At 38.2% G+C, this 16,091-nt stretch overlaps 1 protein-coding gene across 8 annotated transcripts in view; it reads left to right on the forward strand.

The window, feature by feature from the left end:
- Macrod2 (mono-ADP ribosylhydrolase 2) overlaps nt 1–16,091 on the forward strand; it is a 1,861,794-nt gene that overhangs the window by 412,205 nt on the left and 1,433,498 nt on the right. Inside the window, exon 5 of one of the 8 annotated variants that reach the window (XM_075962330.1) lies at nt 11,155–11,411. The exons of the other annotated variants lie outside the window; for them this stretch is intronic. Within the exon in view, the coding sequence (XP_075818445.1) occupies nt 11,155–11,243 (89 nt within the window). The 3' untranslated portion in view covers nt 11,244–11,411. Of the gene's footprint in view, nt 1–11,154; nt 11,412–16,091 lie in introns of those variants that run through there. 8 annotated transcript variants of the gene reach the window in all.

A 16,091-nucleotide genomic window follows, 5' to 3' on the forward strand; every position in this document is an offset into this window, starting at 1 on the left:
GATAATTGCACGATGTGGTGATGCTGTATTCAAATAAAGGGGACTAACCGGAATTGTGGGGTAACAAAGCTCACAGTACCCACATGTGGTAGAAGAGAGTTTCTTTTTTATAGAAAGATAATACAGATAATTGTTAATTACCCACAAATAAGCCCAGGAAATATATATATATATATATATATATATATATATATATATATATATACACATACATACATACATACATATGTGTGTGTATTTATTTATAAAGAAGATCATTCCATCAGCAGTTCATTTCATCTAAGCAGGAGGTGTTTTGAGAAACCTTTATTTCAAACATGTCAATGCTCAGAGAATAAATCAATTATGTACTCGAGAAAGGGGCATTCCAGTTTCATATAACATTTGCTAGGCCAGCAGAAGGGAGCCTAAATATAGCCTTAAGGCAAGACTGAACTGAGCCTATCAGTTAAGGTGCATATGGAGAGAGGACCAATAAAATAGCATTATTTCATGTTCCAGCCCATCCTTGACTCAAGAAAGAAGCAAGAGATCCAACAGAGAAGAATTTATAATTGGCAGGCAGTGAGGTTTGTGAACTAAGTTAGAATGAGACACCTAACAGGAGCTGTTGAATATATAGAGTGGTAGTCAACCTTGGAAGGTACAGGGAAGAAGCGGTGTCTTCACAGATACCACTTGACTGGCTGTACAGGTATCAGTGAAAGGAACCTGGAGAGTCTGTAGGCTACTGAGGTCAGTGTCCAAGAGAGGGTGATCTTACTGAGAGCCTACTTCAAAGAGTTGAAGATTCTTGAATTTCTGAGGTGTAATTTTTTTTAAGAAAATTTTTATTAACTTACAAGAATTTCTTAAAATGTATTTTGATGACATTCACCTCCCACCCCTTGCCCTAACTCAGTGACTCTCAACCTTCCTAATGTGGTGACCCTTTAATACAGTTCCTCATGTTGTGGTGACCCCAACCATAAATTTATTTTGTTGCTACTTCCTAATTGTAATTTTGCTAATGTTGTGAATCATAATGGAGCCATCTAATATCAAGGGTGTCATGACCTGTAGGTTGAGAACTATCACCCTAACTCTTCCCAGGACCATTCAAACTCCCATAACCTCTCCCGAATTTACGTCTTCTTCTTTTTAAATAACCTACTTATTATTCACGCTGCCCATATATTCATGGGTGTAGAGCCATCCACTGGAGTATAGTCAACCTCCCAGGAGCCACACCCTTAAAGAAAACTTACTGCCTTCCCCCAGGCACCATAAACTGTCCCTAGCTCCTTAGTGTGTGCGGGGAGGTCACTCATTTCTAGACGGTTGACTGGCTTTATCATGTACAATTGACAATAGCTGCTCCGAGTTCATGAGTTCTTGCTCCTGTCATGTCTGGAAGACACCGTTTCTTCCCAGCACTCCCTGATATCTGGTCCTTATAATCTTTCCAATCCCTTTTCTGGGATGAATGGTTCCTAAGCCTTATGGGAGAAGAAGACTATAAATATCCTGTTTATGACTGAGCTGTCTGTTAGTACTTGTGCTCTGTCGTTTGACCATTTTGAGTTTTTGTGTTAACTATTGTCCACTGCACAAAGATACTTCTCTGATGAAGTCTAAGAGCATATATGAGTATAGAAATATGAATTTAGAGCACAGTTTGGTACTCTATCCATTTATCAGAATCATAGTAATAGGATATGCTTGAGTCTCAAAACTCATTGATGGAGAATATCAATCACTGAGTCAGAGATGTACAACTGGAAAAAACTGTCTGGGAAATGGTCATTATCAGTCATTCTCTACCAAATGGTTCAGTATTGGGTATTCTCTTGGAAATAACCATTATTGGGCATAACCAGTATTGGAATTCTCTATGAAATGGTCAGTACTGGAATTCTCTAGGAAATGGTCCATACTGAGCATTCTTTAAGATATACATGGTTACTATAGGGCATTTTCTAGAAGATGAATCAAAGCTTTTTATCAGAAACTAGTGCATAGAACTTTATCTACTTTTGCTTCAGGCATTATATGATGCCCAGTAAATGAAGATAACTAATTCAAAAGACCTCAGAGCCCCACAGTGAACACAAACCCCTCATTAGCTTAACTAACTCTCACACTTCCTCAAGGCTGAGCACACATAACACTTCCTATTGACAAATGTGGCATGATGCCCACCCCAGTAGGTCGGTTTTCAGGATCTAGACCAAAAGATTTCCCCAAAACGCCAAGTTTCAATGTTCTTGACATTAGAAGCAACGTAATTCATTAGTCCCATTGATTTTTAGAAACATAACCTTATGTCTATTAGTACCAAATACCCTTTCTACTATTAGTTACTCTTCTATAGGTAGTCTTGTGGCTGGCATCTCTTTATGCTTTTAGATATATTAGGAATACCATTCTTTTAGTTGTTTCTCTTTGAACATCAGATTATGGGTTACACAGCTGCACGAATGTGTCTGCTCTGTCTGTTGCATTCTCAGGATACTGCAGAATGTATGATGTATATTAGGCATTTGTTACCTAACCTTTGGATGGGTGGTTCAAGGAACAGTAATAATAATTATCAAATACAAAGGTGTCAGTCTGTGCCAGGGATGGTTGATATAGGCATTATCTAGTTCAGCCTGACTAGTATTTCTAAAATAGTCAGTGCTATCATCTACTTTGTAGAGTTAAACGATCCAAAGATCAGTGAGTGAGGTTAGTATGACTGAAATAGTCAATAGACCCAATATTTGATTAAAGCCTTCCCACGCCCCATCATGGTTATAACTGTGGTACGGTAAACCCAGTTTCCTGTTTACGCAATTTCTTAGGAGATAATGGAAGCCTAATGTGCTCAAAATACTTCTGCAGAATGACTGACTGGTAGTTGACAACTGAAGATATAGGGAAATTTGACACCACCTAGGAAGCTAGGATGAAAAGGAAAACACTAAGAGACCTAGCCATCACATTAGATGTACTTGTGTGCTGCTAACTGTTACATATTTTATCTCAAGCAAGTTACCAATCAAGCAGCCTCCAAGCCCCTAGCCACAACCAACTTCAGAGGAAAAAAATCAGTGGATCCTAGCATTTCTGTAACCCACACTTGGATTTTATATTTGGTCTTGCAAAGAATAAAGAAGCTGTGACCAATACTCAAAGGGAAAATAAGAATTTGAATAGAATGGTGATTGTCGGAAGGAGGAAAAGATAAGGGGCAAGTCTTAAATCCAGCGGATTCAGAGCTTCCGTTTGGAAAGATGAAGATGTTTAGCAGATGGATCGTTATCACACTGCACAGTAGTAGGAAGGAACGCATTTAACAGTACTGATCTGTATGCTTGGTCGAAAGTTTATGATACATATGTACATACGTATACTTGGGTATATAGCAATAAAAATGGTAGACAAATCGGTCACTGAGTAATCCCAGATAATTTTACTAGAGTAAGTATATAATAAACTGAATTTACCAAAGGGAGCTTGTTGGAAGACTTGAAGGGAATAGTTGAAGTAATTACTCTGTTAGTGCTGTAAACCTCCCATTCAAAGGACAAGCCGGGCCTGCTGCTGCTTCTGGCACAAGCCTGTGGCTCCAAAGCTTTAGGAGATAGGCAGATCACAGCTTCAAGGCCAGTTTGGGAAGATTAGCAAGTTCCTATTTCAAAATAAAAGGTAAAAAGATAGTTGGGGATATAGCTCAGTGGTAGAACTCTTCCCCAGCATCTGAGAGGCTCAGGCTATCATATTAGAGATGATTTGATTGTACAAACATTGAAAAAATCCAACAAATTTTCCAGGTAAAAACACAGTATAAAAAATGTATTAGATTAAAAAGTTCCAATATTTGAACATGAGAGAATAAAAGAAAGGCAAACAATAATTATGTGATAACTAGTTTGGCTAGGTTAATGAGGCAAAGTCTCATCAGTTAACGTATATTACTAAAAATAAAGAGAGTGCTTGGCAGTGGTGGCGCATGCCTTTAATCCTAGCACTCTGGAGGCAGAGGCGGGCAGACTCTGAGTTCCAGGCCAGCCTGGTATACGAAGAGATTTCGGGACAGATAGGGATGTTACACAAAGAAACAGTGTCTCAAAAAAACAAAACAAAACAAAACAAAACAAAAACGCCCCTCTGAGTTCCAGGCCAGCATACGGGTCTACCAAAAGAGTTCCAGGACAGACAAGGATGTTATACAGGGAAACAGTGTCTCGAAACAAACAAACAAACAAACAAACAAAACAAAACAAAACAAAAAACAAAAGGGGAGAGGGAGAAATAAATAAAGAGGGATGGTTCATGTGGTTCATAGTGTTGAGAGGATCAGCTGACCAGGGAGATGTGACAAATAGCAACACGCAAGCATGTCTGATGAGAGCTTAATTCACGGAGCCAAAACAATAGAATATACAGGAGAAACAGATTATCCAATAGCAATGCTTACAGATTTCAGTATGGGATAATTTAATAATAGACCTGAAAGTGAATTATTTTCTCAACAATTTAATCACTAAACAAATAATTAAGTGTAGACATAGCATCAGTAAGATATATTTGAAAACTGGAACTACATGATTAAACAATCCACTCTTCCTTTCAAGTATAAAATGGTGCACACAGTGACCGCAAAGTAGGCTTTGTTATTAGGCACACACAGAACTCTTCTAAGGTGAGTCATACAATTGACTAAGCAAGAAAACAGAGAAAGTGTGTCATAAACTAAAAATTGTAATATCAAAAGAGAAGATCGCCATATGGATCCTCAATCAATTTCTTTAAAAAATCAAAATGAAGTATTTTGAGCAACTTGTGCCAAAAATTTGGTGAACTTGAGTAAAGAAAATCTCCCTGCCTTGTTCTCCCTTCTGTTATTATCACAGTCTAGGCATACACTTAGAATTGAAACAATAATATCACTCTCATTATAACATTATTTACAATTTGTTTCCAAAACTATTCATTACAACAGGGGGCAAATTGTAATATCTTATGTTAAATGATTATATTTGATATTTTGTAGTATATGGATATACAAAGATGTATAATTTAACAGGTAGTAAATTATCTAACAGGTAGATAATTTACTACCTGTTAAATTATACAATATGTTCAAGAGTATTTCCCCATTGAAGAATAGTCATGTGACAAATGATGATTAGACTGTGTATATTTTGTGATGTGTTTCTTATTTCTCAAGTTTATGCACAAACTAAATCAGTTAAATAAGTTAAATAATCCCTGGAACATTATTAATAATGAATAGTTATCTCTTATTATCACTGTTCCATGTTAATATGAGGATCTTAGGGGTCTGTCACGTTCAATTCTGATTTGGGGGTTCTAACGTTCTCTGACTATTTCAGTCTGTATACGCCATTACAGTAAACTAAAGTATTCAAATATGAATAGTCAGACAGAAAAACTGAAAGTTATAACTTCAACCTCAGACTTATATTTTTCAGAAAATGTTCCAGTTCTTTAGAAACATAAGAAATAATCAGTATCTGATGTGGAAATCCAGGCCGTTTTGGAATGTAGCTCCGTCCCCTTAGGAAATTGTATGTTTTCCAGTATTTTCGCAGCAGCATGTCAGTTGTGTGGATTTCTGGTGGTGGCTTGAACTCCCCCAGTTTGCCTTTGCTCGACATGTGTGATCACTCCATACAAGCTCTAACCTTAGTGACAACACAAGACTCTACAGAAAGGAAAAATGTTTCAGGTTATTCACGTATTTAGAGGACACTGTGGAATTCTTTGCTAAATGTAGATATGAATCTTTTGTGATTGATAAAGAGACACGAACACTTAAGTGTTTTTCCTCACAAGCCATATGACTGAGAAGGAACCATGCTGATTTTTATGTCTTTATCTTACCCCCTTAAGGAATATGAGATAGCGCCGTTGCCAGTTTTTAAATCCTCCTCTCTGAATATTTTAGTGCCGTCAAATGGGAATGATTTGGACCAGTTACAAGATTATGATGGGAATGACGGCATGGTGTAATGATTTGGAGCGAGTTGTGTCCTGTCTCAGGAGAACTTATAATTGGATTGTGTTTATGATAGGCACATGATGAGGAGGAGACATCAGAATGGAGTACCTCCTTACCCTCCTCTGACTCTCCAGTCTGCATCACCGCTTCTTTTTTTTTTTTTTTCCCAAGAGGGAACAAAGAACGTTTATCTGATTTTACTATTTCATAGGTTCCCCTGGAAGTCATGTAATGGAACCTAAAAGAAGCCCCTTTCTGGTTATTATTTATTTTTATATAAATCTTATCGAGAAACCCTGAAGGTGGAGAGTTTGCTTTTGATACTCTAACTATTACAAGATAAATACCATAAAAAATGCAGGAGAGGTGGATGCAGGGAGTGGGAAGGAAGGCAAAGCTGTTGGGATCAGGTCCAGAGCTGCGGTTGGAGGAGGCCATCTTTTGTCTGTCTGAAGATAATTCATGCTACGTACATGACTGTGTACAATCCTTTGGGAGGTTTTGGCAATACAGAAAAGAAGTCTGGAGTTCAGTTGTTAGGGAACTACTTTTTCTTTGAGCCAATGACACATTGGTTGTTAAGGAAGTCTGTTGTGATGGTGGCCGAGATAAGGGTGTACAGGACTGAGGTTGAATGTTTGAAACACATTTGATAACATGAGTTTGCATATATTCTTTTTGGATAATAGCCAATCCCCTCTAACAAAATATTTATGCTCCTTTTGAACTTTTGTAATATATGAATGGCTTTGAAACCTTCATCATAGATAATTTAAAATATTTCTTTGGTTAAATACATAACTTCATCATTAAACTCACTGTTAAACTTCAAGTTATGTACATAATGCTTAAACACTGTTGAGTTTGGTTTGTGAAAAGAACAACTTCAATTATTGCAACTCTTCATATTTTAAAAAATAATTTTAAAGTATAAATATCTCCAAATAAGCTGCACACGTCTCTAAGTTTTCCTTACAGCAACAGTTGCGTATGCTGTTGTATGTTTGATTTAGTCCTCCTAGGGGCAGAATGCTGTCACTGTTAGTATGCGCAGTAGATCCCCTTCTGTGTAGTGCCCCTTGGGGCCACTTCCCTAACTTGTTCCATAGCACTGGGCCATCTAGTGCAGAAGAGAATTGGTTTCTTTGACATCTTTATTATTTGAGACACATTATAGTTCTGAGAAAATTGAGGATTCTAGTTGTATTTGTAATGAGATGAGCATTAGTGAGAAAGTGTAACAGGTACAGAAAGTCTCCTGGTGTTGGCATGAATTTCCAGGTAGGTCCAGAGGAGGGGATTCATAGAGGCAGAGATGAAGTTAAAATGTCCAGGCAGTGCAAACATACCTGAACAGCCATCATCTACAATGTTAGCTAGACTGAATAGGGACTAGTGTTTTTTTTCTATAAATAGAATGTATCTACAGAAAAATTACATATAATGAGACCTTTGAGAGTACTTAACAGAAATTTCTAGCAAGTAAGTTGTCATTTCTTCCCAGTTGACATGGCTGCCATCTGAAATGAACAAACACAACTTTCTTGGAGTAGGGGAGTTCCCATCATCAGAGAATGAGCAAAACCAGTGTGGGGTATTAGCACACACATAAACGTGGGAGGTGAGGAGGATCTAAGCGTGTAGGAAGCATCAGACCACATTAGGACACACAATGGAAGAAATTATAGTTAGGCAAAAAGTGCTGAAGGTGGTGGAGGGGGAGTAAAATAATTAAAGGAGACTCCTAATTGCTTACTCATTTGGAAATGAAGGGAGAGTTAAGGATAAAGCTTCGCTGGGGAGAAGCAAGAACATATAGCTCAGCTACGAATGCATGTTTCTTGCTGTCACTTGGGTCTGTGCCTCACAAGTACACACACATTCTGCTTCAGAGGGGAATCCTGTCTGAAATCAAGTTTGTCCTCTCCTGTCTTACGTTTATGTAGTTGTTGGAAACAAAGATCAAAGCTGGAAAAGGGCAACTTTGAAAGGGAAACGCCTTTTCTAATTCAAGCTTTAAGATTTTTTTTTTTCTATCCTGGTTTCCTAGCAAAACTAGGCCTGCAACTAGAGGCCTAAGTTGTGCCATCTGCATACATAACATCACACACAAATAAAAGCAGATGGTGGAATTTCACCTAAGGTCTGTACGTGCCCAGGAAGGCTTCACAGGCTCCGAATGCCTGCTTTTATCTTATACATCGAGAAGCCCATTCAAGCCTTCAGGACTTTGCCAACTTGGCAAGAAAGAGGTTGGCAGCCTTCCCATGCTAGGTTTCTTTGAGTTGAAGGTTTTGAAGTGGGGCTGAGGCTGGTGAGTGAGGCTGTGATGAATGGGCTGTATGGAGGCCTTGTGAGGTCTCCTATTTGTTGACTGGGAGCTTTTTATCATTGGACATGAATGAGAAGCGTCATTCCTTAGCGAGGGTATTCCCCTTTTCTGTTCATTTAAAGCTATCTTAGAGAATCCTCAGTTACCATATGAAGCCGTAAATTCTCTGAGCGAATGCCTGTTTTGACAGAGAACTTTAAAGACACATGGCAAAAGTTTAAACAGATCCTAATTGATGGAGTTTAAACACTGTATGTAGTAATTAAATAGTTACATTAATGAAAAAAAGGCACCCCTTGCATTTTTCACCTTTAATCTTTACCAAATTTTTCTTTCTTTAAAACTTAAAATTCGTGAATGAAGTGGAGGAAACATAATTGCAAAAATTTCCCAAGTACTTGATACATCGTTTAAAGAGTTTAAGTTTATATGTCCAAATGGAGCTGGGGCTTGTTTTACCATGTAGTCTTTTTTTTCTTTTGCATGCGTGGTGTACATGTCAATTCTTGCATGCATGTATGTTTTCACATGCATGTGTTTGCATGTGTGTGGAATATACATGCACGTACACTTGAGTGTACATGCGTGTGTGCATGTGTGTGCATATGTATGTGAATACCCAAAATTGATGTCAATGTCTTGGTTGTTCACCACTGTAGTTTTGATGCAGGGTCTCTTGCTGTAACCATTGTTCAATTTAACTAGTCTTGCCAGCCAGCCTGCATGTGGTACCTGTCTGCCTCTCTAGAGCTTGGATTACAAACAAACTTTTTTATGAGTGGTCAGGATTCATACTTTGTTCTCAGCAAGTGTTAGCTGACATGCACCCAGTAGCCTTCTCATAGTTCCGTTAAAATGAAATTCCCAGGGAATGCAAAGAAATTGTACATAAATCATCGTTGCCAAAACAAAAAGGGAAGAATATTTTAAAAACACATCAAAGACTAGAGCTTCTTTGATTTGGCATACTTAAATTGTTTCTCTATAAATGAAGGATTATGAAAATAGGGCATCTTAGTGGATCTTAAGTTATCTCTCTTTCTTTTAATGTTTCTTTACAATCAGTATATATGTTCTAGTCCCATGCAAGTTGCTTTGAAATTTTTTCTTTTCCCTTTTTTTTAAATTTTTAAATTATTAGTCTCTGGGTGGTTTCTAAGTGGCTTAATTGTTCTTTCACCTGGATGTGTGCTTGTGTGTGTGCATGCCCGGAAGCCAGAGGCTGACTCTGTGTGTCTTTTCTCAATGGCTTTCCATGTTGGTTGATTTATTTAGAGACATGGTTTTTCAATGAACCTGAAGTTCACTGATTCTGTTTGACTGGCTGGCTAAGGGCCCCCAGGAACCCACAGGAACTGTCTGTGCCGACGAACAACTGCCCTTGTGCCCAGGCCTTTAAAAAATGGGTTCTAGAGATCTGCAGTCAGGGCTTCACTTCAGCACAGCAGGCATTTACCTGCTTAGCTTTTGCCTTGCCAGTTTAAAATTGTTTGTTGATCGTTTCATAAATACATAAAATGCACTTTTGTCCTTTCTACCCCCATTATACTTTCTTACCCCCTCACACTCCTCTAGAAACCCCCTTTCCTCTCCCAAAGTTCCTCTCCAACTTCCATGTCTTTTCTTTGTTCATTTTGTTATTTTTGAAACCCACTGAGTTTCCTAGGGCTCTTCATGTAAGTGTAGGCTGAGGGTTGTTTACTGGAACACAGACTCCTTAGCAGTGGGTACACCAGTAGACAAAAGGACTTACCCTCTCCCAATAATCATCAGCCTCCAATAGTTTTTGTGCATAAACAGACCTCAAACACACCTGCATGCTTGGAGGACTATTGGCAGACTCCATGGGGTGCAGGTCTTCTGGAGGCAACCACAGCTACTTTGGTCTCTGGGCGCAATGGTTATTTCTTGCCCAGAAGACAGCATTTTGCAGCACTTCACCCCTTCCTCTCTCCTTTACATTCTCTATGCCTCTTATATAGTATTCCCTGAGCCCTGGAAGGAGTGATATAGATGTCCCATTTAGGGATTGAGTGCTCAATAGTCATTTATTCTTAGTTCTCTGAGCAGTTTTAGCTCATTAACCACCAAGCGCTGTAAAGAGAAGTTTTTCTGACATATTGTTATAAACGTCAACAGAAGGCAAGTTGATACCATGCCCATTTAGCTAAACAACAGTAATGTGCCCTCTTTAGGCCTAGAATTTTGTCCAGATTCATAGTATTAACTAAAAGTTCTGAATTCCTTCCTATTTAATAAGCCTCAAGTCTCGTTGGGAAGTTGTTGTTTAAACTTAAAAAGTAACCAGAGACTGAAGCAGAAAAAAAAATTGATTAGACCAGAAAGTCCCCTTTAGAAGACATTTGTATCCTCTGCTCTAAGGCCCAGGGAACATTATAGAAAGGGACATAGGAAGAGAGAGGGAGAAGGGTTGAGAAATGAACAATTGAAATCAGGCATCAGCACCAGGTCTTCACAGTAATGATCAGGTATGGACAGGGAAGGACTTCAAGGGACCCTTGCAGACTCCAGAAAAAATAATTCCATTTTATTGGCCATACAGAGGACCAAAGGTAGACTCAGTGGGTCACAAATAAACAAAATGACACAATCTGGGCAAGAGTGTTTAGGGGATTGACGGGAGTATGAAGGACATAACAGGTTTGGAAGACTGAGGAGAATGTGTATTTATATACATGTTGGAAAGTGTCAAGGAATAAGCTTAATAAAGTTCCAGCTATATGAGTAAAATCTCTTTTAGTGAGCTACTGTGTGCCGTGGTGACCACAGTTAGTAACAAAGTATTGTATATTATTGTTTATTTCAAAAGTGCTACAGGAGGACCCATTTTACCAAGATGATATTAAAAATAAGGAAAATTCCTCTACCCCCAGAGTATATTCAAATCCAAGACACTGAAGGCAAAGAAAATAGGATAGAGAAATATCCAGATAAAGAGGATGAGAAGCACTGCAGCTCACTTGCCTCTGGGCAGCCCAGGACGCTGATGGAACATCCCACCCCAAGGAAACAAGCATGAATACTGTACCGTCAACAGAGTCACACTGACCACTGAGCATACAATGAACAGGATAGAAGACAATGACAAGCTCTCTTCATGAGAAATGTTAAGGTCAACACACACCAACTCAAACAGTCTGTGAAGATGCCTTGTCATAGTCATGTGGCCAAAGTCAACACTCTGCTCTGGCCTGCTGGAAAGAAGAAGGCAGATGTCCAGCTGGCTTCTAACTAGAAGGCTTTCTAAATTGCTAACCAAACTGGATCATTTAGACTCAATATAGCTAGCTAATTCTAAAAGTTTTTACATCATAAACGTTGTTTAAAAATGTATTTTTATATTTCAACTAAATATACACCAAGTTAGAGAGATAGATATGTAAATTAGCTTGACATCTACAATGTCTATATAGATCACATAAATTATATAAGCATATATAATACTAATTTTCAAATAAATAGATAAATAAATAAATACCAACACAGAACAAAACCGAAAATTTGTGAGCTCTTTAAATATTTGAATATCCTTGCTTAATTTTATTATTTTCTTAATTTTGTATGTGTTTTTGTTGTGATTGAATGTATGTATACATATTTTTCACTTGTGTGTGAGTATGTGCAAATATGTGTTCATGCATTTGGAAGACTGAGTTTGATGTCAGATATATTGTTTGATAGACCTAGGGCAGGCTCTCTCAATTGGACACAGATCTTGGCAGCTGATTAATCTGGTTTGTCAGTTTGTTCCAAGGATACCCGGAGTAGGCCATGCATACCTGCCATTTACTGGATTCTAGGAATTTGAACTCAAGGTTCATGTTTGCACAACAAATGGCTTGTCCAATGAGTGATCTTTCCAATCCCAGTTTTATTTCTGCTTAAAATATATTGCTCATGTCAAAGTTCCTAGCATTTTCTATTTTGACATGGTTATTTTATATTTATTTTAAAATTGGTTTGTTTTACTTTATTTGTGTGTGTGTGTGTGTGTGTGATGTGTTACATTTATTGGTTGATGAATAAGGCTGTTTGGGCAAATGGCTTAGTAGAGCCAGGCAGGAAATCTGAAGAGAGATATATAGAGAGAGTAAGCAGAGTCAGAGAAATGTCATGTAGGTGCCGAAGGTGAAAACCACCAGCTGCCAGCCAGAACCTTACCCGTAGGCCATACAGCCTTGTGACGATACACAGAATAATAGAAAGGGTTAATTTAAGGTATAAGAGTTATCTACAAATATGCCTAAGCTATTGGCCAAACAGTGTTGGAGTTAATATAGTTTCTGTGTTATTATTTGTATCTGGGGCAGCTAGAAAATGAACATGCAGTCCCCACCTACATGTGTATGTGAATTTATATGTGCCACTGCATGTACGATGGAAACCAGAAAAGGGCATCTAATTTCCTGGAACTGGAATTAGAGATGGTTGAATTTATATGTGCTACTGCATGTACGATGGAAACCAGAAATGGGCATCTAATTTCCTGGAACTGGAATTAGAGGTGGTTTTGAGCCACCTGATGTGGATGCTGGGACGTGAAGTCAGGTGCTCTGTAAGAACAATGAAGAGCAATAAACACTCTTAACCACGGAGCCACATCTCTGGCCCTCATTTTAGTTTTTGATATTTAATTTTAAATGCAATTTTATTTTGGATATTATAAAATAAAAGTTAAATTTATTTTTTCCACATGAAAAGCATCATCAGGGTGATTTACTGAGACTTTCTTTTTCATCAGTTTGTAATGCAATAGTTTTGATACATGACTTTCTCTTATTGTATTAGTTTTTTTTTTCTGTCTCAAGCTTTGTACTATGGCATTCACTTGTGATATTTTTCACTTGCACTTACACTATCTGATGAGAAAAATACTCTCTCAGGATGTTTTTGCATACAATTGGCTTTCTCTTCATTGTGTGGATCTCAAAGTCATTGACTATTTTGTAATAGTAACCACAAAGTGCTGACCATGTTATTCTTTTTTTAATTATTTCTTTGTCTTAAATATTATTTTATGGTTTTGCTTAAGAAGACATACCTCTATTATGAAATCTTTGTTCATATATACTTTATGTTTGACTTTGTTTTTATGATTAGGAATTATTTTTCCTAGTAATAACTGATTGTTTATCTGTCTCAACATTCCTTGACATTTTTGTGTGTATTTGAATTCTGCTCTCTTGCTGAATTCCCTTATTAATTTTTTTTCTGAGACGGTGGTTCTCTGTATAACAGTCCTGGCTGTCCTAGAACTCACTCTTTAAACTGGGCTTGCCTCAAACTCACTGAGATCCACTTGCCTCTCCTTCCCATTTGCTGAGTGTGTGTGATCATTACTGCCTGGCTAAAGTTATTTTCTAAATTTGAAACAAAATCTCTCTCCTACCAATAGTTCTACAAATCTTCCTGATTGTGGAATCTACCTCATGAGGAAAAACTCCAAAGGCAATAATATGAAAATAATAATAAACCAGCCCTTTCTGGTTTTTCTTCATTGGAATGGAAATAACTTCAGTGATCTTATTGGACTCAATATATATTGTTGGAGTTTGGAAAATAGTTTTTTAGATGAATCCTCCTATTTTGTGTGCAGTAAAACTTTATTAAAATATGGCTCTGGAATATTCTTAGATACTTTCTGAGGTTGTTCATTGATATACTTTCTGTCCTTTTCCTAAAGGAGGTTACGGTATTCCAAAATCTGAGAGAGAAAAGGTTAAACGAAAGGAATGTCAGGTCTGAAAATTCTAAGGCCTTGCTGCTGTTCTTGTGAAATTTCAGCAAGTGAAGCAGATAAGACTAAGGCATTTTGTCAGTGCTGCAGCGTATAATTCACATGGAATTACGCAGTTAAGAGAGGAAGCAGAGATATGCGATCTGGAATCACAGGAAAAGCTCCTTAGAGAATCATAGTCTCTAACAGTGGGGCAAGATAGCACAAGTTAATACATGAAATCATGAAAGTGGAGGAGAGAGGAACACACTGAAAAGTGCCCTCAAATCATTCAGCTTTTCGTTGGAAATGAAAATGAGGGTGACGTTACAAAACAAGGCAGAAAAGAATTTGTTCTTTACTTGGAATAGACAAAAAAATGACTAAGCACCGACATGCGTGGTTAGTAACGGGAGTTTTTAACGCCTTTGAGGTTTTAGAAACTTCCTCATTTTTTCTGCTTGAAAGTATGGGTGAAGAGACCTTTCTCAGAACCAAGAGTCATTTATCCCTGGGAATGCATCCAGGGAAACGAATTGCAGGACTGCTGGCTGTGACCTGCAAAACCATGGGTTTCAAAGTGAAAGGGAATAGGTTGGAATTTCCAGATAACTTGTTGGAATCTAGACCCCATGAACGTGCCCCAACTGGAGACTAATGACAGATCATGTTGCTTTAGAAATAATAACCAGTTCTTACTAGATTTGGGAAAAATAATTCCTAGACATAGAAATGGTTGCCAGTTCCTGAATTATTTGACTTTTTAAAGCATATGAGGATATCTTTAAGTCATTTGAACTTAATATGCCTTTGAGTTCTCCCCGTTCTTTCTGCAGTCCCCCACACTAGTAGAATCACTTTTCTTTTTGAAATGGCATGTTACAGTCTACACACATGCCACACCCTAACATTTTGCTTCTGTACCCAGGCCTCTGGCAAATTATTTATTCTTTACATGCCGTTCACATGCAACCAGCTTTGTGTTACCTTTCTGGATCTTCTCCTGGAGAAATGACAACTCTCTCTCTCTCTCTCCCTTTCGTTTCTCTTCTGCAGTAAATACACATTTTTACTTTGTTTTGGTTAAGGACCCCTGTGACCAATCCTTCCTCTTTCCACTAATTTCCTTCGAATCTCCTTTCTTCAACAGAGCATCAGTACATGTGTGTGCACACTTGCACAGACACACAGAGACAAACATGCATACATGCCTGTGAGCACACACACACAGGTGTTACTGAAAACGTCCTACAATGGAGCATTAATGCCATGCACTGTAAAATACAGAGTCAATGAAAGTGGATCAGATACCTCTTTTCATCCAGAGTATATTTATTCCAATATTGTCTTTTCCATATTATTTATAATATATATATATATATATATATATATAGTGTGTGTGTGTGTGTGTGTGTATCACAGGGTATGTGTAGACTTCAGAGAACAGCTTGCCAGAGTCTATTGTATTCTTGTTAGTCTCAGAGATGAGACTCACATCAATGGCCTTGGTGGCAAGCACCCTTACATGCTGAGCCACCTCACTGGCCTTCTTCCACAGATATTTCCTAAAATGTGTCTTCCATTACCTCACACTTAGTTTTCAGCCTCACTTTGCATGCATTACTCACTAGTGGAAAAGCTTGCTCCTTGGTAGCTTCCTCCAGACCATGGGCTGCTTACGGAAGTCTCAATTTCCTGAAAAAATCCATCTCTCTTGACAGGACCCGGTGAAGTGGAGCAAAGACCCAGCTGTTGACAGCAGCTGACACTTGTAGTCTACTTGGTATGTGCCAGGCACTTCGCTAGTACTTGATGTGAACACTTCACGTAGGATTTTCTGTCCATCCTTACAGCTAGGCTTGTCTCCTATAGACCGTGAGGATGTCTATATGACTCTAGTGGTTTTCTGTGTTCTCGATACTTAGCCACCTGCTGGCACACACTGTGCAGGCTCTTCATGAACGCTCCCAGATGAGCAAAAAACACATGAGCATGGACATGGTACAATTGCTGACTGTTGATGCGAGCGT

Source organism: Microtus pennsylvanicus, chromosome 2 (assembly GCF_037038515.1).
Source record: "Microtus pennsylvanicus isolate mMicPen1 chromosome 2, mMicPen1.hap1, whole genome shotgun sequence".
Classification (NCBI taxonomy): Eukaryota; Metazoa; Chordata; class Mammalia; order Rodentia; family Cricetidae; genus Microtus; species Microtus pennsylvanicus.